Source organism: Bufo bufo, chromosome 4, assembly GCF_905171765.1.
Source record: "Bufo bufo chromosome 4, aBufBuf1.1, whole genome shotgun sequence".
Lineage (NCBI taxonomy): Eukaryota > Metazoa > Chordata > Amphibia > Anura > Bufonidae > Bufo > Bufo bufo.
The window spans coordinates 579,893,664-579,918,950 of NC_053392.1; the positions used below are offsets into that span (position 1 = coordinate 579,893,664).

Genomic DNA, 25,287 nt, shown 5'->3' on the forward strand with positions numbered 1-25,287 from the left:
CTATTTGACCATGAAGGAGAGTGATGGGGTGCTGCGCCAGATGACCTGGCCTCCACAGTCACCGGACCTGAACCCAATCGAGATGGTTTGGGGTGAGCTGGACCGCAGAGTGAAGGCAAAAGGGCCAACAAGTGCTAAGCATCTCTGGGAACTCCTTCAAGACTGTTGGAAGACCATTTCAGGGGACTACCTCTTGAATGCCAAGAGTGTGCAAAGCAGTAATCAAAGCAAAAGGTGGCTACTTTGAAAAACCTAGAATATGACATATTTTCAGTTGTTTCACACTTGTTTGTTATGTATATAATTCCACATGTGTTAATTCATAGTTTTGATGCCTTCATAGTCATGAAAATAAAGAAAACTCTTTGAATGAGAAGGTGTGTCCAAACTTTTGGTCTGTACTGTATGTATATAATGTGTATGTTCAGCATGTCTGTATCATATAGCAATACTACGGTATATGTTTGTGCAGTATAGCAGCACTTTTGTATGGTATAACAGTACTATTTATGTTTGTGATATAGCACCGCTATGTATGTATTATTCTGCAGTCCTGCCTCAAGCTACAGCTCTGACTGACGGGGTGCCCAGAAATATGTCTGCCCAAGTAATCTTTACTTAAAGCTGCCTTCATCCCCCTCCACACTTTATTTCACTTCCCTGCCTTTTTTTTTTGTTTAACTCGGCCTCCTTCTAAGCAGGCCACACAAGCAATTTTGGAAGCCGAAGATTTTCAAGCAAGAAAATGTGTCGCTCTTCATCAGTGACACGCTCAGACACTATAGCGGTGGAATGAACAGATAAGTGAATTACCCTTATCAGACCAGAGCAATTCCACTGTCAGCGCCAGTGTCGGCGGAAGGGATCGGTAAAGTGCGTTAGAAGTTATCATGTCAATCCCCTTGCACTTGTCAACACTTAATGTGGCCGTCCTCTGATTGAAATGCCGCACGTAAGGTTTGCAAAAAGTAGCGTTAGAGGTCGAATTCCCTTGCTGAACGGTACATTCAGGTTCGCAAATTGGTAATAGGTTAACCCTATCAGCAAACTGCAAACCGCAAGCACAAAATGGCCTCTTTCCTTAAGAGCCGGACTGTCCAGCTCCATGACAAAAAAAGTATGCAGAATTCAGTAAAACTGTCAAAATCATACCATACTGTACTTCTGCCGATGGCTTTTTCCTATCTCTGAACGGATTAGAACAGGAAGAACCATTACGTTGAAGGGGCTGCTGATTGACTGCTTAAGTGTAAGCTCCTGGAGGGCCATTAGAGATGGTCCTGTGTCTGGTACATGCGTATGGGTGTAGTAACCGCTCTGTGGATACTTTTATGTGATTTTTTTTATACTCACTGCAATGCGGGAGCTGTGTTTTTATGATAATTCTGTGTAGCGGGCTCAGTGGTATGGCTGTCCTATGTTGCTGTTAGTCCTGAGCTTGTGCTACTTTTTTGCTTTGATCCAGACAACAAAATGTCATCCGATACCCGTTAAAAAAAATTATATTTTTATAAAAGTTTTATTTTATTTTAAAAAAACTGATCCATGGAAGCAACTTATTAATTTCAAACCTTTTTTTAATAGCAGTACCATAGGTTTTTTAACCTTGACCGGCTCTATATACCAGGGGCCTCTCCTGCGGACCGGGCATGACACAGTGAGACGGAGCTCCAGCCACAAAAAAAGAAATGTAATCCAGCGCAGTTACAATTATAAAACTTTATTGATGACAGGGTACAAAGCACAAGACGTTGACGCGTTTTGGACGCGTTACACAAGCCCTTTGTCGGAACGTATTGTAAAAAAATGACATACACATTATTAAAATAGACGTTCGAAATCACGTTGAGCCAATAGAAACAAGACATTTGGACACGCCATTAACTAGATGGGTGGCGCCTAAATTAACCCCAGAGACAAAATGAGTCAAGATGGAGAAATGTATGACAATCATAATTCACATTTGGCATCAGAAAAAACAAAAATCAAAAATATGGAGCATCCAAAAGGAAACCCCTCATCAACGGAAGATGCTGTTATAAACATAATCTGATGGTGGTGTCTCACTGTAAACAAGGGAAAACCGCATACAATCTGAATATTTAATTGAAAATCAATACCGATAGATATGTTTTTTTAATAGGATAAAATAAAACCTTGGTGATTTTATCTTTTTATAAAGGGTTCTGGATGACATTATTTGCTTGGATCACTTCAGGATCTACGGCCACCTTTGAGATGAGTCGTGACTATAGTAGCTTCTGAAACAATTTTTTTTTTTTGCTACTAGTACTATATAGGCATTGTAGCTTGGTTTATTTGCAGTGTGACACCACCATGTAGCATGTGTGTCCCTACTCTAAGGACAGTCTGTTAGGAGCATTACCATTTGGAATTAAGTCCAATGGACATCATTTTATCAGTGGGCATTAAATGGGGTTCTCTGGGCTTTTACTATTGGTGACCTATCCTTAGGATAGGTCATCAATATCAGATCGGGTGGGGTCCGATTCCCCTGCCGATCAGCTGTATAAAGAGAAGGCGCGTTCAGTGCGCGCGTGCCGTCTCCCTTCTCTCTTCCTGCTTGCCATAGACATAGCAGCAGCAAGCAGGAAGAGAGACAATACAAATCAAATAAACGTGGCAGAATCTGCCCGTTTTTGGAGCGACTAGCCGACCATCTAATGTGTATAAGCAGTGTCCTGACTTTCTTTCGATGGCAAATGTCGGGGGAAAAGAAGGGTCGGAGATGTTGGATCAGCACGCCCAGTACTTATGTTCTCAGTGGAGGTAAGCTGAACACATGCACACCCTGCCCATTTTCTCACTCTGTAGTTGCAGTCTGTTTAGGCCAAACTTATTGTGTGGCTTAAAGGGTTTCTACCACCTCATTTGGACCTAATTAGCTGTCAGACACTAGCGATCTGCTAGTGTCTGCTCTACCTAACCATGCTATTCTAAGACCTTTGTGTGCAGCCGTTACACTAAAAAACCAACTTTTATTGCTATGCAAATGAGCCTCTAGGTGCTATGGGGGCGTCTTTTCAGCACCTAGAGGCTCTGTCTACTCACCCTGTATTCTGCCCCGCTCGTCCGTCAAGCCTGCCCATCTCTAGATTGCCAGCCTCCATCTCATCCATCGGCCGAATTCTCGCGCCTGCGCCGTGTGCGTCTGTATTCGGCGCAGGCGCAGTGACTGTCTGACCGGCCGGGCGTCGTCTGTTCGGGAGCGGTCAGACAGTCACTGCGCCTCGCCGAATACAGACGCACGCGGCGCAGGAGCAAGAATTCGGCCGATGGATGAGATGGAGGCTGGCAATCTAGAGATGGGCGGGCTTGACGGACGAGCGGGGCGGAATACAGGGTGAGTAGACAGAGCCTCTAGGTGCTGGAAAGACGCCCCCATAGCACCTAGAGGCTCATTTGCATAGCAATAAAAGTTGGTTTTTTAGTGTAACGGCTGCACACAAAGGTCTTAGAATAGCATGGTTAGGTAGAGCAGACACTAGCAGATCGCTAGTGTCTGACAGCTAATTAGGTCCAAATGAGGTGGTAGAAACCCTTTAAGCTAGTTTTTGGCGTAAACTGCATCATTAAAAAGCTGTAAAACTTCTCTTGATGCTCAATAATTTTGGCGAAAGTAGCATAATCTACAGGGTGGGCCATTTATATGGATACACCTTAATAAAATGGGAATGGTTGGTGATATTAACTTCCTGTTTGTGGCACATTAGTATATGTGAGGGGGGAAACTTTTCAAGATGGGTGGTGACCATGGTGGCCATTTTGAAGTTGGCCATTTTGAATCCAACTTTTGTTTTTTCAATAGGAAGAGGGTCATTTGACACATCAAACTTATTGGGAATTTCACAAGAAAAACAATGGTGTGCTTGGTTTTAACGTAACTTTATTCTTTCATGAGTTATTTACAAGTTTCTGACCACTTACAAAATGTGTTCAATGTGCTGCCCATTGTGTTGGATTGTCAATGCAACCCTCTTCTCCCACTCTTCACACACTGATAGCAACACCGCAGGAGAAATGCTAGCACAGGCTTCCAGTATCCGTAGTTTCAGGTGCTGCACATCTCGTATCATCTGAAGGCAATCGTCTATGCTGTGAAGATACGAGATGTGCAGCATCTTGAAAAGTTTCCCCCCTCACATATACTAATGTGCCACAAACAGGAAGTTAATATCACCAACCATTCCCATTTTATTAAGGTGTATCCATATAAATGGCCCACCCTGTAGTTACAGAGACCCTGGTTTCAACGCTGGGTCACTTACTTTTCTTCTGCAGGACTTTTCCCAAATTATTGAGCAGCTGCAGTGGGACCCATTCATGAGCGGAAAACTCCCCCCCACCTTTATGCACTTGATTGATTTGCAGCTTTCTTCCTAGACTGTATCCCTTTAAGAAGGGGTTATATATCTTCCTTGTAAAACAGGAGATCTGATTGTCAGCAAGGGTCAGGAAGGAATTTTTCCACTTTATTATTATTAATTATTAAAGCGCTATTCATTCCATAGCGCTGTACATATGATAAGGGGTACACATACATAATACAGACAATTGCACTAAGCATAAACAAGACAAGTTACAGACTGGTACAGAAGGAGAGAGGGCCCTGCCCGTGAGGGCTTACAATCTACATGGTATGGGAGAAGGACACAGTAGGTGCGGGTGAAGCAGGTCATGGCGGTATAGAGGCAGCAGGGTCACTGGTTGTAGGCTTGTCTGAAGAGGTGGGTTTTCAGGTTTCTTTTGAAGGATTCTACTGTCGGTGGAATTATGGTGATCGGGTCTCTGCTATTTGAAGTGCGTTTTTTCCTTCGTCTGGATCAACTGGGGTTTGTAAGTATCAAAAGGTTGAACTTGATGGACTTCTTCAACCCACCAACTACGTATATATGTAACTGACACCATTTATTTAGACTGGTGTAACTACCTGGCAGTATTAGACCACTTCTACACGGGCCAAGCATCAAGCAGCCATTTAGAACGAACGATCCTACGAATGCAAGTTCACCTGATGAATATGCAGATGCTTGTTCATTGGGTGATCGCATCTTTCATATGGCACCTAGAATCAATGTTTGGCGGGGGCACATCGTCAAATGAAGGATCTGTATGGGGATGAATGATCATACAGAGGGTATGATTGCTTAATGTAAATGCAACTCTACTGCAGCTGAACGATCGTGCAATGATCAGAAACATTCAAGTTAGTTCATGATCATTGCTGTTGTAGCGAGGCCCTGAGGAGCTGGTGCAGAGGATGAGAGTCGTAGTGGCCCTGATGAGGTCTTGTCTCACGGTGTACTCCCTCAGGCTGTTACTCCCTGGGGATTGCTGCAGTGAAAGAGTAGTTTGAAGAATCAGACCAGAAGTAAAAGCCTCTGTTGTGCAAAATATAACTTGAGGCACATCCAGCAGTATAAGGTACAAAGCACAGTTTCTGACACCAGATAAGGTATGGTGGCTTGTTGTGTGGAAATGTAATGGCACTTGTGGATATAGATGTCCACTGTGATACTGGCTTGATATTAGTCTGGCCTGGAGGTGGCTTGGGTGATGGGTGTCTGAGCCATAGTCCCGCACCTTGCAGCAGTGTCTGTAATGCTGAAATTTTGCTGATTACTCTGCTGTCTTGGCACACTGATGCTTTCCGGAAGCAGCGTTCTTGATACTGAAGATGTTTGTCTCACAGGAGAAAGTGGATACGGTTCCTAGAAGTAGGAGCTCTGACATGTGCTTCATCTCCATTCACTAACTGGACTGGAACTCCCACTCCTGGCAGGAAGCGGGACCAGCCCACTCCTACCAAGAGGGGAGGAACAGGGTGGCTAGCTCTGTTCCTGCTAATCATACCTTCCCTGCTGCAATAAATGGTCAAAACGTATGAAAATACATAAAAATACTGAATACATAACGAAATACAAGTAAAACATCGCAATTGCAGATACTCCCAGATCTGGGGTACTGCACTTTGGGCATCATCCCATGTAAATGGGCCTTTAGTAATGTGGGCCATTGTGTCTGTGTGTAAGCAATCATACACCGATCCATGCAGAGTTGTCCTTGAGATCTCCAGGATAGAATTTACATTACTATAATACATTACCATAGTTCCCTGCAGTGGAATCCCCAGCTTGAATCAATGAGCTTTACTTTTGGTTAATACATAATAAATAAACCATCCACATAGTCTAAAAGCATTTATAGAGGGATCAGTGAAAACTCTCAAGTAAAAAAAAAATCTCATTACAGCCCCTCAGTAAATAAATCCTGTGTTTCAGAAGCCACTATGCTCATCCTTAGTCAATAAAAGAAATCACATTTGCATTTCAAAATTATTTCTGGAGTAAAACCTGTGTGTGACTGATTAGGCAAAGGCAAATAACATCAGCCGCTCATCATCCTCAGAAGGCACGACAGCAGTACGTTACAGGCTGCCATTGTGCGCGCCGCACTGTAAAACAGGACTAATGCAATCACAATGCAACCGGCAATGCTGAATGGAGATATGATGATTCTCCCGGTATACAAAAAGCTCAAACAAGCGCAACAAAAGCAACGTGTTAATACGCTATGAACATTGGTACCTACTTGACTAGATGCAAAGAAGAAGCATCGGCAAGTTCTTCAAGTTGAAACTATCTTTTGAGCTCATTTCCAGAGGTTTTAGCAAAAAGCTGTTCAGGGTGTCCCTCTCAAGGTGTGCAATAAATCTGCTACTGTTTGTTAAAATGCTTGAATTTCAAAAACGAATAAAAAGCTGCTATTTGACATTGAGCGCTTCCGCTGATGCTCCAAGTGGTTGTCCAGTTTTTTTTCTAAATCATACTGACCTGGTTTCCCCCAGCTCCATGGTTGTCTTCAGTGGACTTTCAGCCTTGCGTGTCAACGTCCTGCACGGACAGGGTCATGTGTGCCGCTGCAGCCAATGGTTGGCCTCAGCAAGCAGCACATCACTGCTGGGTCATATGCCGCTTGGGAACATGTCACCACTGAGGCGAATCATTGGTTCCAGCGTTGCACATGACATTGTCCGTTCAGGTCAAGTCCCGATGACGGTGGGGCAGATATACAGTATGTGTGTATATATATATATATATATATATATATACAGGTCCTTCTCAAAAAATTAGCATATTGTGATAAAGTTCATTATTTTCTGTAATGTACTGATAAACATTAGACTTTCATATATTTTAGATTCATTACACACAACTGAAGTAGTTCAAGCCTTTTCTTGTTTTAATATTGATGAATTTGGCATACAGCTCATGAAAACCCAAAATTCCTATCTCCAAAAATTAGCATATTTCATCCGACCAATAAAAGAAAAGTGTTTTGAAAACAAAAAAAGTCAACCTTCAAATAATTAAGTTCAGTTATGCACTCAATACTTGGTCGGGAATCCTTTTGCAGAAATGACTGCTTCAATGCGGCGTGGCATGGAGGCAATCAGCCTGTGGCACTGCTGAGGTGTTATGGAGGCCCAGGATGCTTCGATAGCGGCCTTAAGCTCATCCAGAGTGTTGGGTCTTGCGTCTCTCAACTTTCTCTTCCCAATATCCCACAGATTCTCTATGGGGTTCAGGTCAGGAGAGTTGGCAGGCCAATTGAGCACAGTAATACCATGGTCAGTAAACCATTTACCAGTGGTTTTGGCACTGTGAGCAGGTGCCAGGTCGTGCTGAAAAATGAAATCTTCATCTCCATAAAGCTTTTCAGCAGATGGAAGCATGAAGTGCTCCAAAATCTCCTGATAGCTAGCTGCATTGACCCTACCCTTGATAAAACACAGTGGACCAACACCAGTCCAGACTGTGGGTACTTGACACTGGACTTCAGGCATTTTGGCATTTCCCTCTCCCCAATCTTCCTCCAGACTCTGGCACCTTGATTTCCGGATGACATGCAAAATTTGCTTTCATCCGAAAAAAGTACTTTGGACCACTGAGCAACAGTCCAGTGCTGCTTCTCTGTAGCCCAGGTCAGGCGCTTCTGCCGCTGTTTCTGGTTCAAAAGTGGCTTGACCTGGGGGAATGCGGCACCTGTAGCCCATTTCCTGCACACGCCTGTACACGGTGGCTCTGGATGTTTCTACTCCAGACTCAGTCCACTGCTTCCGCAGGTCCCCCAAGGTCTGGAATCGGTCCTTCTCCACAATCTTCCTCAGGGTCCGGTCACCTCTTCTCGTTGTGCAGCGTTTTCTGCCACACTTTTTCCTTCCCACAGACTCCCACTGAGGTGCCTTGATACAGCACTCTGGGAACAGCCTATTCGTTCAGAAATTTCTTTCTGTGTCTTACCCTCTTGCTTGAGGGTGTCAATGATGGCCTTCTGGACAGCAGTCAGGTCGGCAGTCTTACCCATGATTGCGGTTTTGAGTAATGAACCAGGCTGGGAGTTTTTAAAAGCCTCAGGAATCTTTTGCAGGTGTTTAGAGTTAATTAGTTGATTCAGATGATTAGGTTAATAGCTCGTTTAGAGAACCTTTTCATGATATGCTAATTTTTTGAGATAGGAATTTGGGGTTTTCATGAGCTGTATGCCAAAATCATCAATATTAAAACAAGAAAAGGCTTGAACTACTTCAGTTGTGTGTAATGAATCTAAAATATATGAAAGTCTAATGTTTATCAGTACATTACAGAAAATAATGAACTTTATCACAATATGCTAATTTTTTGAGAAGGACCTGTATATAAATAATTAAAAAACCTGGACAACCCCTTTAAAGGAGGCTTTCAAAAAGAAATAGAAAAAATGATCAAACGATGTTAAAAATAAAAAAGAAGCATTACGCACCTCCACTAATCCCCTGCTGCTCCTGCCATTCAACCCTGCTCCGGATCGCCCTTTTCTTCACTTCCTGTCCCACCTCGACACACCAGAAATGCCAAGAAAGGTCTGGTCTGGCTGAAATAGGTCAGTGCTAAAGCCAGTGATTGGCTAAATAGGCCTTTCCTGTCTTTTCTGGAGTGTTGGGCCATGACAGGAAGTAGAGAGCAGTAGGTACCGGAGCAGTATCTGTGGAGGTGAGCAATGCTGCTTTTTTATTTTTGCCATTATCTGGTACCATTATCTACCTTTATTTTTACCATTTTCCAATCATAGGCAATAAATGTGTCCTTCATACAAAAGATGCAGTATAGGGGAGAACAACATACTATAAATATAGCCTATTTGACATGATCTTCATATATTTATGTATAGAGATTCTGCTTGGGAAAAGACCTACTTGTTAGACATAAATCTGGTGCAAAAGTTGCCTAAAAACACCTTCGGGGTCATTTGCCAAACTGGTGTAAAATAGAACTGGCTTAGTTGCCCATAGCAACCAATCAGATTCCACCTTTCATTTTCCAAAGAAGCTCTGAAAAATGAAAGGTGGAATCTGATTGGTTGCTATGGGCATCTAAGCCAGTTCTACTTTACACCAGTTTGTTAAATGACCCCCCCCTTATGTCTAGCAGAATTGTGGTGACTACACTTCAAATATTTGGTGCAGCAAACAAGGGCCACAAATTCTGGTTCAAATGAAGACACAGTCCAGGCGCAGTGACATTGATCTGTGTGCCCCGTTGTACAGTAAAAGATATAGGCCCTGATTTATCATGCCTTCACTCCAGAATTCTGGCTTCGAAAATTGCAAAATGGGACTTTTGGGATCACTTGTGTAAAAATGTTGCTGCTTTTCACATTTTTACATCACTCACAAAGCCCCATTTTGCGAATTTTTAAAGTCAGAATTCTGGACTGAAATCTTTTACAACAGGGCACATACCGTAGATCAATGTCACGGCACCTGGATTGTGTCTTGATTTGCGCCAGAATTTGCGGCCAGCGCTTGCTGCACCAACTATATGAAGTGTATGCGGCACAATTCTTTTCATTTAAGGCATGCTAGATGTCCGGTGTTTTTAGGCAAGCTTTGCACCAGATTTTTGCCTGCGTCTATTTTGAGCCTTTTTTTGTTGCAGTCTTAGTTTTTGGTGCATCTTTTGAAAAAAAATTATAGCAGCTCCAAGGTGGTGTAGAAAGTGGTGTAACATAAAGCTCTATGGAACGTTGTGTCACATCTTCCCTTCACCAGTTTCTAAACAACATCACCGATCACAGATTTTAGACACGTTTAACAATCCAAATCATTAATTTGGCGCAAGCTAAAAATGGTGCAGGCGCAATATGCTAGTGCAGAATAAACCTTAATATATCTGCACCAGTGTGCTTAACCCTGCTTCTAGCTCATATGCGTCGCATCATCTCTTATGAATTTTGTATGAACCTTTCACCGGTTCCTGCCACCGAGTGTTTATACGCTTATATATTTTATTATCTGATTATAGCTGGCGTTGTATTGGAGCATCAGGATTCACAGAACATTTTTTCGCATTGTTGTCTCCCCTTCCTACATTCGAATCCATTTTTTCTATAATTATTTATGTATGAATAATGCAGTGTCAGATTATGGCGCATACAAAACACGAGCTTTAGAAATCTGATTGTATTTTAAGCAGCTGAAAACACATAACAGTCGTGTTCAACTGCAGAATTGGTTGTAACGGTGGCATGATATCTGCTCTCCGAGAGCTGGGCGTTTCTCGTGAAAATAAACTCCTGTTATTTCATAAGGACATAGCATAATGTACAATATGGCAGACACTGGAGCTTGAAGGACCAAAAACTGTCTTAAAATGTGATGATGCCCCATGTTATATTCATGTTATATTCAGCATATTCTGTGAAAATGTAAAGAATTGATTCCTTTAAACTTATTGAGGCTTTATCTTATTGTACGGACCCAAACGTTCATACTTTCGATGGATTTCCTAGTACCTGAATGCTTTGGTGAGGAGAGCTGAATATAGCCATCAAAGCTAATGGGGGCATAGCACTCAGCTGAGTACTATGGTCCTCTGCATTTAAGCATTCGGTGGGCTTCTCAGCACTATGGACCCCCAGCAATCAGAAATGTTTGATCATGTCACTATAATCATGTCAAACAGTTATAAAAATGAGAGTTACAAATTGCAAATTTAACTTGTAAGATTCCATTTTCTCATACTTTAGGTTTGGGGCATGGGAGTAAGACTTGGTATCCCTTGGTGGTACAGAAGCAGAAACATCATACTGATGTGAGTGGTTGAAGGAGGTATTTTACTTGTAATGCTGGCAGTCCGTGTCTTTTGCATGTCCCCTCTGTCCCAGCAAGGCACGGCCTCCGAACATCCCTCCTTCAGCTCTGGCATGTAGGCAGTCTGTGCCTGTCGGCATTTCCCTTCTCCTGGCGGGCATAGTCACTAGAGTGCTCAAGGTTCCTCTTACTCTGCCCTGAAGGCCTCCTTTAACCTCTCCTCTTCTTGCCTGCAATTTTTTGTTTACGCATGCTCCATGGCTCCTAAAAAGTGAGTGCATGACCTAATCTTTCCCCAGCCAACGGCTGCCTATCGTATGGGTAATTCAAAGGGGTTTTGCACCTTTTTTTTGGCAAACTGCTCCTCTTGAGCAGACCTGCAAAGAAAAGCATCCACCTGCTTCCCGACGCAGGCTCCTGGCTTCTTCGATCCACAGGCTTGGCTCTCTGGATGTAAACTTCGTGTTTGACACAGCTGCAGCCAATTGCTGGCTGCAGTGGTGACCTGTTGCCCGTGTATCATGAAGAGAAGGTCACTACTGTGACCAATGATTGGCTGCAGCAGCGTCAAACAGGAAGTTTATATCCAGAGAGCCCAGCGGAACAGCTGAGGCTGTGCAGTGAAGAAACTGAGAGCCGGAGCAGGTCTGCCCAGGAGGAAGGGCCCCCCCCCCTTCCCCGCCAAAGGTGCACAACCCCCTTAAGGTACTTTCCCCTATGGCAAGATGCCTGAGCAATAAGGTCCCTAGTCAGTCTAGTCCCAGCTGAGGTGTATCATGTTGTCTGAACTCCTGTGCCTGACCTCTGCCTGTTTCACCCACCCAGACCTCTGCCTGTTGAATGTACTGAAACTGTGAAGCCTGCTGTGACCATTTGTTTTTGCCACATTAAAATAATTTTGCCCGCTCTGACCTTGACTTGTCCACTAACTATGATTCCATGATTCCTCTCTCAGCAGCCTGGTAGTTCCCCTGCAGTTGGAGTCCAGATCCCTACATAGGGGTTAAAGGGTGAAGGTCAAGGATGCCACCTAGATACCCTTAGGAGGGTGTGGACACAATGGTTACAGTCAAAGTATTTAAGCTCAGATAACTGAGTTGATCATCGATCCAGATGAAGTGCTGAAGGGTGGTTTACTAGCGTAGAGTAGTCGGCCTATTCCAGGTGAAGCATGAAGGAAAATGGACATGGTATTTATAGACCTATTATGAAAAGACCAGGCTTAGTGGAAAAGAAAGTTATGCCCAGGATAACCAAAACAAGAGAGTGGGACATAATCATGAGGAATGCCATGAAAAAGCTTAGGTTGTTGACCTAAATATACAAAATATAGTTGTGTCTGTAAGAAAAAGAAAATAGTATTAGTGTTTGAACTCTACCAATCACCCACATTCCTATGATGACAGACTTTTTGTGAGATATTTAGCAAACTGAAATGTGAATTTATGAGTTTTTGAAATACCAACACTGCACGAAACCTAAAGTCTGCATCTTAAGAAGGTGCTGCTCCTGCTGCAGTACAAGAGAAGCTATCATCGTGTCATTCATATTTGATCCTAGAGATTTATATAAATGATCCTAGAGGTTCTTTGAACTGGAGATGTGAGATCAAGCAGTGATCATGATCACATAACTTTTTTGGACCTTATCAAATAACCTGTCCAAGAACTCTACAGACTGCATCTCCCAAACCTGAAGTAGCTGATATTGCATATTGGTAGGTTTGTTTTTCCTTAAAATATTTGCTATTGTTCTCTTGATAGACCTAGATAAAGATGACCATTGCATTGATTAGTGTAATGTAGCATACTCTGAGTCAGTACAGGTGGCTCTCCCTGATCACAGTATAGGTCTGACTGAGAAGGTTATGGTGGGTTTACACGATGCGATTGTCCGGCAGATTATAGGGAATGAACGTTCTTACGAACACTCTTTCCCAATAATCTTCCTGTCTAAAGGTGCAGCCGATCACCCAATGAACGAGCAAAAAGCTTGTTCACTGGTTGGAACAGTAATTCACTCATTGTCATACTGTGGAGGTGATCGCTGCATGTAAATGCAGCGCTTCACCCCCACTGAACGAGCAGCCAGTTGTGGGGAAGGAATGCTTCCTTCCCGTTAATTGGCTGCTCTTTTGAGCATGTAAACCCGCCTTTAAAGGGGTTATACAAAGTGTAAAACATGCCCCCCAATATACAGTAGATTATACTTACCCTGCTCCCCGACACACGCGTTGCTCCTGATCCCCACATGGCTGGCGCTGCATCTCCCCATCGCAAGGATCAAAACATCCAGCGATGGGGGGAGCAATCAGTAGTAGGCCGCGACGGGGACCAGCCTCCCTAGTGTCACCTGCGACACGGGTGCCAGGGTGTGTGTAAGTATAATGTATACAAGGAGCACAGGCATTGGGGGGGGGGGGTCATTATAGGGGTTGGATATCCCTTTTAAACAAGATTGATTGCTTGAAGACAGTTCCGGAGGCAGTTCATTTCACCCGATCCTTGTTTCCCCTCATCTGTCAGAGGAGAATCAGAAGCTCCCCGCACATATTAGAAGAATGTGTAGAATGAGTAGGGCCAGATTAAAGGCTCATTTAGACTAGTAAATTATTGTTACGATTCAGCCGCTAGCTATTTATGCTGGACGATAATTGTGTCAATAAAAACGATTTACCTAACGACGCTTGCTTAGCACTTGTGAAATTTTTGATGTGAACAAGTAAATTATCGTTTGCTGTTAATGAATTGTGGTAATGTAAATGTGCATCGTGTGAGCTTTCGCCCATGGGTACGATGATTAGACCTGAACACAGTCAACGATCATCATTTAAGAGAGTATACAATTAAATATGAACAATATGTACACGATACTCCCTTACTGTGTCGGTAGGTCACATGTGTCGTCAGTCGCCTGAATGATTATCTACTCATCTTAATGAGCCAGGACAAGCAGTAGAATACATGGAATGACTTAAAAAAATGATGTCCAGAAAACTATCTCCCCTTCCGTCCTCTGTTAATATGCGATAAATATAAGTTGATTGAAGGGTCCCTTTAAAGGTTATGGAGACCATTGCACTAATTTTATTTTTCATGCAAAATTAAGCAACTTTCTAAATAGACTTCATAAAAAATTTCCTACTATTTTGCTTCTGAGTGTGTGCAAGTCCTTCACCTAGCTGTGGAATCTGACATAAAGCCATCAGAGCGCTGCATCTGTTGTTGATGCCTCTCTTTGCTCTCCCCCTCCCTTATCTCAGTGTTATAGATAACAGCAAGGGAAGAGATACATGGTGGATTTGTATGGAGAGGGGAGAGAAGAGTCTTGAAGGGCAGCTCACACAGCCTTTAGATAGGGAGGAAATCACATAGAAGGCAGATTGCATAGGGAAGGGAGCAGCATCCTGGGCACACAGATCAAGTACGTAGTGCAGTGAGGGACACGTCTAGTTGAGGAAAGTCTGAAAGTAAGAGTGTTGTGGGGAATCTTAGGGGCTTGAAAATGAAGGAGTGAATGGAAATTGCAGACTGAAGCTTAGTGCACCTTTTTTTTTCTTGACCACTAATTTATTTTTTTCTTGTCAGGTGCCCATAGGTTTTATATACTCTTTAAATTCTACGTATTATAGTGACTGTAAACAGGATTTATATTCAATATTAAACAGTAATCGTCAACAAATCTTTTCATTTCAATCTGATCTCTTCCTGTATTTTGCTGCCATTATGCAAAACAACAAGATATACCGTATATTCCTAAGTAAGGGGTTGTGACAGTCAAGCAGCTCTCTAATCTGAGTGTGTAGGCAGTCGGATTTTAGTAGCCACATCAAATCAAAGCCATGCTCTGAATAATTTATGAAAAATGTTAAGGCAGATAAGCCAAGCCCCCTGTGGACAGGTTTTTCTTGTAAGCTCTGCATGTCACCGAGCTTACAATATATTGCTTTGTTTCACAGCTAAGAAACACCAACCAGATATGAGTAATAAGACACAAAATGATCAAGTCATGGAGCTACGTAGGTACAGTAAGTGGTAATTAGCAAAGCCCCAAGACTACATGTACGTTCCTCACTCCATACCCTGGAAGATATTAATAATTACCCAGTATGAACCTTGAGCATTATCTAAAGTTTTTCTGCAGGATGGGAAAAGTTGACAAGTAAGTCAGTAAGAAAATAACCAGCTCCTGTGCTAATGATTGTTTGTTTCCGAGAAACACAACTGCAGGAATTGTGATCTCAGCTGTCCAGGGTTATCATGTGCATGGAGTCCTTCTAGCACAGGCTCCGACTGAGACATCCTCTGTTCTACCTGTCTAGCAATATGGCAGGTGATAGACAAGCGTTGGTTGTTTGGAACTCCTATTTTGTGACTCATGAGTAAACATTATCCCTGCTGTATTGTTATAGGCTGTGTTCCAGCGAGTGAAGGCTTAAGGTTTGCCAAAATATATAATGATTTAAAGGAACCTTGTTTGTTACACCATTTGTAAATTCCGGGCACTGTCCTGGTACACAACCTATGTGAGACCTTTTGTGGAGTACCTAACTTCTCCAGTGATGATCTCAGGCTGTAAAGACTGGCACAGGAGGACACAGCTACTGTAAAAGTTATCTAGGACGTAACTTTATAGGCTTTGTTCTAGCAATTGAAGGACTATATTTCAGCGAAATACATAATGATTGTAGGCAGATTTAAAAGAGCCTCATTCTTTAGACCATTTGTGAATTTGGATTCCTGGTTTGTAACACATACCTGTTTATTTCTGACCACCCATGGTCTCTGGTACTGATCTGGGACTGCAAGAAATGGCATAGGAGGACATGAGTACATTCAAGTGGTGGCTGATTTGATTTTAGTTTTGTAAAGCGCAGGACAAAACCATGAAGTAGCAGGGGCAGACGTAAGTCTAACTGTACAGGAGCCCTAATATTGAAGGCGTCACCACCAAGAAATGCAGTTTCTTCCACAGTCTTCCAGATCAGATGTAAAACACAGTGCTCCTCATGGCTCACAATTACTAAATGCTGTATAGTGGAGAGATTATTTAGTGGGTCATCATAGAGGACCTCTATGATAGTCACTTAAAGAAGTTCTCTGGGCTTTTCTAAAAATCCCAGAATCTTCAGACCATGTGTAGGAAAGATTGTTTCCTCTGTACTTTACCCCTCCATCACGCCCCTGATGCCACCTTCTCCACTGTTCATGGACTGGCTGCAGACTTTTCCACTTACACATTATGAAGTTGAACAGGAATACTCGGAACATATCCGCTTCAAACCTAAATGTAAGAGGCAGTTCGAGCACAGCAGAGACTACGGTATTGGGAGTACAATGGAGGGGTATTTCCTCCGCAGGGTCTAAAGAACACAGGGTCAATAAAGCCCAACCCCTTTAAAGGGGTATTTCTACAAGAAGGATCATGTCTTAAAGTAATGGAAATGGAGGGAAGTTCAGTAAAGTATTGGTTCTTCTAGAGTTATTTTTTTTAGCACTCTGAACCAAGGTTGGTGTGTTGGTGGACCGTAGGGTGGGAATAGTCTGTTGTGGGCACTACTGTATGGAACTGTAAGGAACATTGTCCACATCAGTAGCTTTAGGGTGAATACTTAAAATTGTCTGGGGATTATTGTCTGGGGTTCCTATATGAACATTTGCTGCTGCATAACGTGTTTCTGTTCTTCCACTATTGAGGCTGCTGGATGGAAGCTTGCTATTAACATGGCTTCCAAAAGGCAGGTATTGGCTACTCCTGGGATATAAGAAAACAAGTGTTCATATAGTATACTAGTATTAATATCCTACCCCCAACGTCTTGGATATTGGTATCCTACTCTTTGATAACCCTCTGTTGTCCTGGTGCAGAATACACACTGTTATTTCCCTTCTCAATCCCTCACATTGCATTATGTGTGTTCTGTACAAGAAGCCGCAATATGATTTTATTTGTATTTCCAGGGCTGTGATTCCCAAATGAGTATGTCAGAAGTGTCATGCACAGAGAGCACGTCCTCCTGTCAATCACTGGTCCACGGAGCAGCTCCTGAAATCCTCATCGGCCTGCTTTATAATGCCACGACTGGCAGACTCTCGGCAGAAGTGATAAAAGGCAGCCACTTCAAAAACCTGTCAGCCAGCAGACCTCCCAGTGAGTGAAATGCCTCTCTGTTTTCTCCTTCCTAATGAGTTTTACGGCTGTGGGGATCATGTTCAGCCACCGTGATTACCGCTAAAGGACCAGGATGCACGCCATATCGTCATCAGATAAAATCTCAGGTTCCTCTTTAGAAATAATTAAGTAATTTAAGTGCATAGAATCTTTATGTGCTTTCTTTTAAATATAGATATATACCGGTAAATATATAATTTTTTTCATGATAAATATATATATAAAATATCTTATTCTCGGTCCTATTCCACTTTTGTTTTCTTTGACACAATCCTATTAAACCCATGTTGTAATTTCTTTAAAGGGAATGCATCATCAGAAAATGATCTATTGTTTAAATCTAATTTTTATGTTGCATGTATTTTTAAATTCATGAAATTATTTTATTAATGAAATTATTATTTTTAACTAATTATTTAATAGATTTTTATAGAATTTTATTATTTTTAATTTCCCATGTCATGATATTTTTTAAAAATCCTAAAAACCTACAGTTTTCATGCAGACTGCGAAGCCTGCAACTTCTCAGTCTATACAAATCACTTTGCAGCAGTCATCTCATTTTCATCAGGATTGCAATGCTAGATATCACCTATATGTAGGTAACACAAAATGCACCATTCAAAATAAGTGATATCACAGCTTATCTGCTCCCTCCTGACCTCTGCACAGATCACAGAACATGACTAGAAAACTTTCCCATAGAAGACAGTGAGGTCCCCTTCTGTCCATGGTGTCTATGGCCTATGGTGGCTGCTGTAAAGCATATCTCAGAATGCTGTTAACAACAGATCAGGCAAGATGGCCGCACCCATAATCAAGTTCAGGAAATAGAATTAAAAAAATCTACAATAAGAAAATAAAAAAATAAATTAGAAAATAGGGATATATGTTACTATCTAGTTTTATCAGGCAGAAAAAATTATATGTGACACATTCCCTTTAAGGTACCATTTTTCCCCTGTAAACTGTACAGTATCTCTGATCTCGCACTGCTTTTTGTCATATAAATATGTGAGCATTGCATTTGTGATCCATTTTTTTATATAAAAATTTGTGAAAATCAGTGCTTTTTATGAAATTATAAAAAAATCTATTTGCCCGGCTTTTTTTTTTTTTCGAGAAAGCTAGTTTGCAAACTTGTTTAATTATATAGCAATACAGAAATTTAGGCAGATTAGTTATTCAGGACCCTGGGAATGGTGGTCACAGTTGCCAAGCTTCAGCATGTTATAGAGCCAAGCCTGTTAGGTTCACCCAGATAGGTGCCTGTCCACATTAGGGTATCAGTAAACATGCCAGTTCAGCATGGTTTTGTTGCGTCGTTTTGCTGCAGTTTTTCAAAAAGCACCGCAAAAAGGCCAAAACCACAAAAAAGTTGAAGCTCCCGTAAATAAAAAAAAAGATTTGTTTAAACCCATAAAGATTACCTTAAAGTTGGCATGCAAAATTATGTTACATCTCAGTGGTTGACATTAGCCCATGGTGTGCAGTACAGTGTATGATCATAGTGTTGGGTATATTTTGATGTAATTTATAAATTAGGGTTTTCCCAACATGCAGCATGTTTCTCATATTGCATCAAAGTACCCTAGAGGGTTGCCATATTAAATTACTTATTTTTCTTAAAGGAGTTCTTAGGGCTTTTACTATTGATGACCTATCCTCAAGATAGAAAAAAGAAGGAGGACAGCACACCTAGTTTGTGCAACGATGGGTGCGCGTCTCCAGGGGAAGTGGTAAGCTTCCCCAGGTTGATCATATGATCCGCATATGAGTAGAAAAAAAAAGCATGGAGACAACACGTCCTGTTGGAAATTTATTCCAGGTGCAACGTTTCGGCTATAGAGTCTTTATCAAGCATTTATGCTTAATAAAGGCTCTATAGCCAAAACGTTGCATCTGGAATACATTTCCAACAGGACGTGTTGTCTCCATCCTTTTTTTTTTCTACTTATTTTTCTATCCTCAGGATAGGTCATCGATATCAGATTGCCATGAGTCCGACACCCCCGCTGATCAGCTGTATGAAGATAAGGCGTGCACAGTGTGCACGTGCCCTCTCCCGTCTCTCTTCCTGCTTGCTTCTGCTATGTCTTTGGGAAAGCAGTAGCGATCAAGAAGAGAGATGGGAGACGGCACGTGCACACGCCAACTGATCGTTGGGGGTGCCGAGTGTTGTAGCCCCGCCAATCTGATATTGATGATCTATCCTGAGGATAGGTCATCAATAATCAAAGCCTGGAGAACCCCTTTAACAAAGAGTAGCTGTCAGCATAATAAGAAAAAAATTATACTTACCTATCCGAGGCCCATTTGGTCTTGTTCCACCCCCTACCCCCACTTCCCCGGCAGTGCAGCCATGATGTAATGCTGCATACCATACTTGACGCTGCAGCCAGTCACTGGCCTTAGTAGTATCCAGGCCTTAGTAGTATCCAGTTGGCTACAGTGGTCACATGCAGTATGCAGGCTTGTCACGGCTGCAGCCAGGAAATCAAAGGCTGACACGGAGGATGGTGCAAGGCGCTGTACCAGAGGTGGCATGGGGCCGTAGGTATAACTTTTTTTTTATTATTCTGATAGCTTTGTATGCTTTAGAAAAAGCACTTTAAAGCTAAGATGTGCTGTACCTAATAAAAACACAACATTAGTATAGTGCAACGCATAACACAGATTGACATGGCCTAGACTACACTACAAAATGATTTTGACTTTAGGAATAGTTTCAGACTGATTTTTGACAATTTCTAGGCCGAAAACATCTAGCTTGATTCAACATAAAACCTATTTATTCACTGAAGTTTTATAGCAAAAAAATAAAAAATCTGAAACTTAAGAGGAATCTGTCATCTCTAAAACACCCCCAAACTAGAGTAAATATTAAATAGTATAAGTGGTGCTGAGTCCAGCTATGTCATTTTTATCTTCCTACTCACTTGCATTCAGATGCTGTGCTCCAACAAACCAGCAGGAAAATGCATTCAGAGGACTCCTCTTTGAGTCCTCCCCATAATGTACATGAGCTCAGGAGTCCTCTCAATACATTTTACTGCTGGTTTGTGGGAGCACAGAGTAGAAATGTAAGTGAGTATAAAGATAAAAATTACATAATTTACTCTGTCATTGACTTTATACACCACTTGCTCTAGTTTGGGAGTGGTTTTGAGCTGACAGATTCCCTTTACATTTGCAAAACCCCCTAAAACTAAGCTCCAGAGATTCTGGAATCCTTTGATTATCACCCTAGTGATCCCCATGGCATCAGAAGTATCCCTGTAAATATATAGGTGTGGATACTCAATGTTATAGCTCTTCGTAGACATTAGATAAAAGTTGGCCAAAGTGCCTCATTTCTGAAGACTTTTCGCTCCACAATTATTCATTCCCAATGGCTGATGGTCTTCTAACAAAGTCAAGGTCATACAGTTAGTATATTTTTTTTTTTTACACGTTCATCAGGAAGCTGTTCTATGTTCATGGTTATGTCACCCAATGATGAACAACCTTTGATGAGATCTGAATCCCACTTTCACTGAGTCAGTAATATCAGTAGAGTGCTATAGGTGGTAGCCATCTTTCATGTGTTCTCCTACCAATGTTTCTTCTCTGGCACCACCACCTCTCATCTAATGTCTATGGACCCCTGTTTTTGTTTGTCTACACCCAAACTGATCCAGTCATGATAATGTTTAACACCTTATGTATGTTATAGAAGATGTAATAAACCCTTGGCACCAGTCATAGTTCCATTGCTGGTGCTGATTCACTCTCTTTGATTATTTCCCTAAAACAGCCTTCTACTTCTGTTTTGTTCCACTTCAAGTTACAAAAATGTGTTCCTGTATACTCTTTCAACGCCATGGGAGTCATGTCAGGGAAATGCATGACTTCTGGTACTGAAATGGTTGCTCTTTAACCTTTAACCCTCTCTCACCCAACTATTGTCATTATTTCTTTTTCTGCTCTCCACCCTCTGTTGTCAGATGGACTGTTCTGTTGTCTAAAACACTTGATAGGTGGACAGGTTTATATAATTCGAGGTGAGTTCCGTAGGAGCTAGCTTGGATGTTGTCTTTCCCATGCAGAGGAGAACTTGCAGTAAAGCTGTCCACCATATTGTTTTGTTTCGTATCTCTTATCTGTGGTTCATAAGATGGGATTGTAAATGGAACTGATCTCTGCTGATGGATGATGATTTGCAAATGCATAGAGCAAACGAATCTAAAATTTAACACTGCATTGTAATGCTAGCCATTCACTGGTCCTAATGATGGATCATTGCTTGTATGGCCAGATCTTATAAGATCTGGCCAGCAAGTTCCTCAAAAGAATTTTTGTAGGATCTGATTCTACTTGCTCTTACTCAGTAGTCAGAAAATAATTGCATGAACGGTCCTTTAGAAACAGCTCTACAATACTAATTTTGCAATCCTTTTGCAACACCACCTAAAGCATTGGTACGTGTCTACAGCTGTCTTCAAAATAGTTATTGACTAAAGATCCCCCTACACATTAGAATGTTGACATCCAATGGATGTAGATTGATGGTTGAACAACCGTTGAATGGACAATCATCTAGTAAACAATCGTTTCACCAGTGCAGCCATACACACCTACATACATAAGTCCATATTGCCCATAACAATCATCCAAGCTGTTCCTACATGTTCATTGACACCGAGTGAAGGCAGAACAATCAGTATGAAAAATGTTAACATAGTCAACTTCTTTCCAGACTTTGATGGTTTGTCATAGGCCGTTTGGCCATGATTGTTCACAATCGTTTGGTTGAAATGATCACATTTGATCAACTTTAGACTAATCTACAGTACTGGGCAAAAGCTTTAGCTAAGTGTAGGGAAAATGCTGCAAAAATGGAAGTGCTAATGGCTTATTTGTATCAATTAGCAAAATGCAAAGTATATGTACAAAAAACAAATGTAAATCCATTCAATATTTTGTGTGACCAGCCTTTTCCTTCAAAACAGCGTCAGTTCTTCTAGGTACACATGCCCACAGTTTTTGAAGGAACTTGGCAGGGAGGTTGTTCCAAACATCTTGGAGAACTAACCACAGTCCTTCTGTGCATCTACCATAGGCTTGCTCAAATCCTTCTGTTTCTTCATGTAAGACAAACTAGATGATGTTGAGATCAGGGCTCTGTGGGAGCCATACCATCACTTCCAGGACTCCCTGTTCTTCTTTATGCTGAAGATAGTTTTTAATGACATTGGGTGTATGTTTGGAGTCGTTGTCCTGCTCGATTTAAATTTTAACTATTAACACTTCTATTTTTGAAAGCATTTTTTACTTTGCAGCATTTTCCACACCTGCCTTTTTGCACAGTATTGTAAATGGACACGTTAAGTCAAGGGCCAGCCAACAAGCTGCAACTTTTTCTTCTTGGACCAGTTATACGCATGCCAAGACAACAAAGAACACAATTCAATGACCAGTCAAAGCCTTCAGCGCTGACCTGTCTGTAATATATTGCTCTATATCGGGGATCAGCAACCTCCGGCACTCCAGCTGTTCTGAAACTACAACTCCCAAAATCCTCCTTTCACTTTTATGGAAGTTACAATAACAACCGTTTAAGTGTCCATGCTGGGAGTTGTAGTTTCACATCAGCTGGAGTGCTGAAAGTTGCTGATCCCTGTTCTATATTATTGTTGCCTAGAAAGCGGTTTATACAATTGAAATTACATTAGTAGATATACTGTGAAGCCCATGTTAGGGATCATAAGTGTAATTTTGAATATTGGTCCAGGCTATTCAGAAAATAAACCAGAACCAGTAACTTTTTGGATGCGGTGCCCATTTTAACTCTGTATCATGTTCCCAACACATAATATACGTTATATGGCTGTCTACAAATAATAATCCTGAAGCCTGTATTGTGTAGTGGCATTTTACATAATGCTGCTTTCAAGAAGAGAGAACACAATGGAGTTAATGCCCGTCATTTTTCTTTCTTTTTTTTTTCGTTAATGGTTTTGTGCTGTTTGCCACCAAAATGACCGGATTTTTCAAATGCGGCACATGAAACTATTATGCTGAAAATTTTCCCTCTGTCTGTCGAATGAATTTGAGTACATTATCCACACTCAGATTGGAGACAAATATAGCAAAATTGCAGTCTGGATGCATTCAAGTGATGCTTGGCTCCTCGATCTGACGGTCTTAACTCAATCAGAACCGAAAAGGGCCAGCAATGCAGTGCAGTGTACTAGGTGGAAGACTCCTCCTGTTCCGGAGGGGTTAATGCCCAGATCTGCGGTGCTAAACCGCATCCATGCAGAGTGTTCCTAGTCAGTTCCCATATTTGGCATCACATTCTCAGCTCTTCTGATGTCACCATTGCACTTCTGCTCCTTAGCCTCCCCCCCACCTTCCTCCATCAATTGTTCTCATTCCCTCTGTCGATGTCTTTTTATTCTCCAAAAAACTCAGTGGTATGCTTCAAGTGTTGTGGCTAGACGAAGCTTGCTCGGTGTTAGCAATGCTATATTATTTGGCTTAGTGCAACTATTAAGAATGCAAGAGGATTATGCGGTATACCATATATGCAAATGCAATAGTCTGAATCATTCCGAGCCAAGACTAATATTTGATTTATTTTTTTTGGGCATTAAATATTTAACACTTGGATTATCCTATTGACATTCTTTCTTAAATCATATTCTAGAGCTGAATAGAAATTGCATTTCATTCGGGTGACTGGTATACTCCATATCCTTCTACTACATTAATGCGTTGACCAATAATGTGCCCTGTTAGCAGCATGACCACGATGATTCTTAACCATCTCATTCATTTTTGTAGATACCTATGTAAAGTTAACTCTACTGAACTCCATGGGTCAGGAAATGTCAAAATGTAAGACGTCCATCCGACGAGGTCAGCCGAACCCCCTGTACAAGGAAACCTTCATTTTTCAAGTGGCTCTCTTTCAACTGTCTGATGTGACTCTCATATTGTCCGTGTATAACAAGCGCAGCATGAAGCGCAAGGAGATGATAGGCTGGATATCCTTAGGTCTGAACAGCTCGGGCGATGAAGAGCTTAATCATTGGACTGAAATGAAAGAGTCAAAAGGACAGCAAGTATGTAGATGGCATACGCTGCTGGAATCGTAATTGCCATCGCTAGGTCTCTCGTGACTCAAGAGAGCTCATCTGCTCTTTGAAAGGACAGGATGTAATTTAGCCACCTGCATAAGATTGCTCCTTGCAGGTAATGGCTTTGACATGCCGTGGAAAGCTCAGTACACACCAGAGATGAGGTTTCGTGCCACAGTGTGTATGCCTGTGCATCTGAGCGGAGAAGGGCACAGGACAGGAGCAACGTCAGGCTGGATTTCTAGATTATATTCCAATCACTTCTTAGGTGCTTTTCTTATTTTGTCTTGATTAAACTGTTTTGTATATTTTTCTCACCAATGAACTGGTCATTATTGGCTTGATTGTAAAGGAGAGTAGGGTAAGACCCTTGTTTCAGTCTTATTTCTTTCATCAAAACTAGCCCACTAGCTATTATTATTCTATATTTCCCATGTGCTCAGAGTCTTGTTGGTTTTAGATGGTATCATGGGAAATAGTCTAGTAGTAGGTAACCCTGGTGGTGCCATATGTACTCTTGCTGTCCAGCCGGTTTGGGCAGCTGATAAAATTTTGAGTAAAGTTTGCCAGTTCTCCTTTTGAGTTTCTGTTAGATTGCTAATGTCCATCCAATGGGTTAATTGAATTCCATCTACGTTGGCCATGGTTTAGGGACAGTCGTTAATGATAGAGTAATTAAGCTCCACTAGGTCAATGATTTGTCTTCTACAGAAAGTCTAGAGGTTGAACAGAACATAAAGTCAGTAGCTGGGGTCAAAGCATACTGCAAGTTATTCACAAATTGAATGGCATAAGCTAGACATTTCCCACTATCTGTTGATGTTGGCGAGATATCTGCCC

General features: G+C 41.7%; 1 protein-coding gene across 1 annotated transcript in view; it reads left to right on the forward strand.

The window, feature by feature from the left end:
• The window catches only part of SYT14 (synaptotagmin 14), a 78,342-nt gene extending 53,812 nt beyond the window's left edge, over positions 1 to 24,530 (forward strand). The window contains exons 5-6 of the mRNA XM_040430190.1: positions 17,113 to 17,302; positions 24,152 to 24,530. Of these exons, the coding sequence (XP_040286124.1) occupies positions 17,113 to 17,302; positions 24,152 to 24,465 (504 nt within the window). The 3' untranslated portion in view covers positions 24,466 to 24,530. The remainder of the gene's footprint in view (positions 1 to 17,112; positions 17,303 to 24,151) is intronic.
• The last annotated feature ends 757 nt before the right edge of the window (positions 24,531 to 25,287 follow it).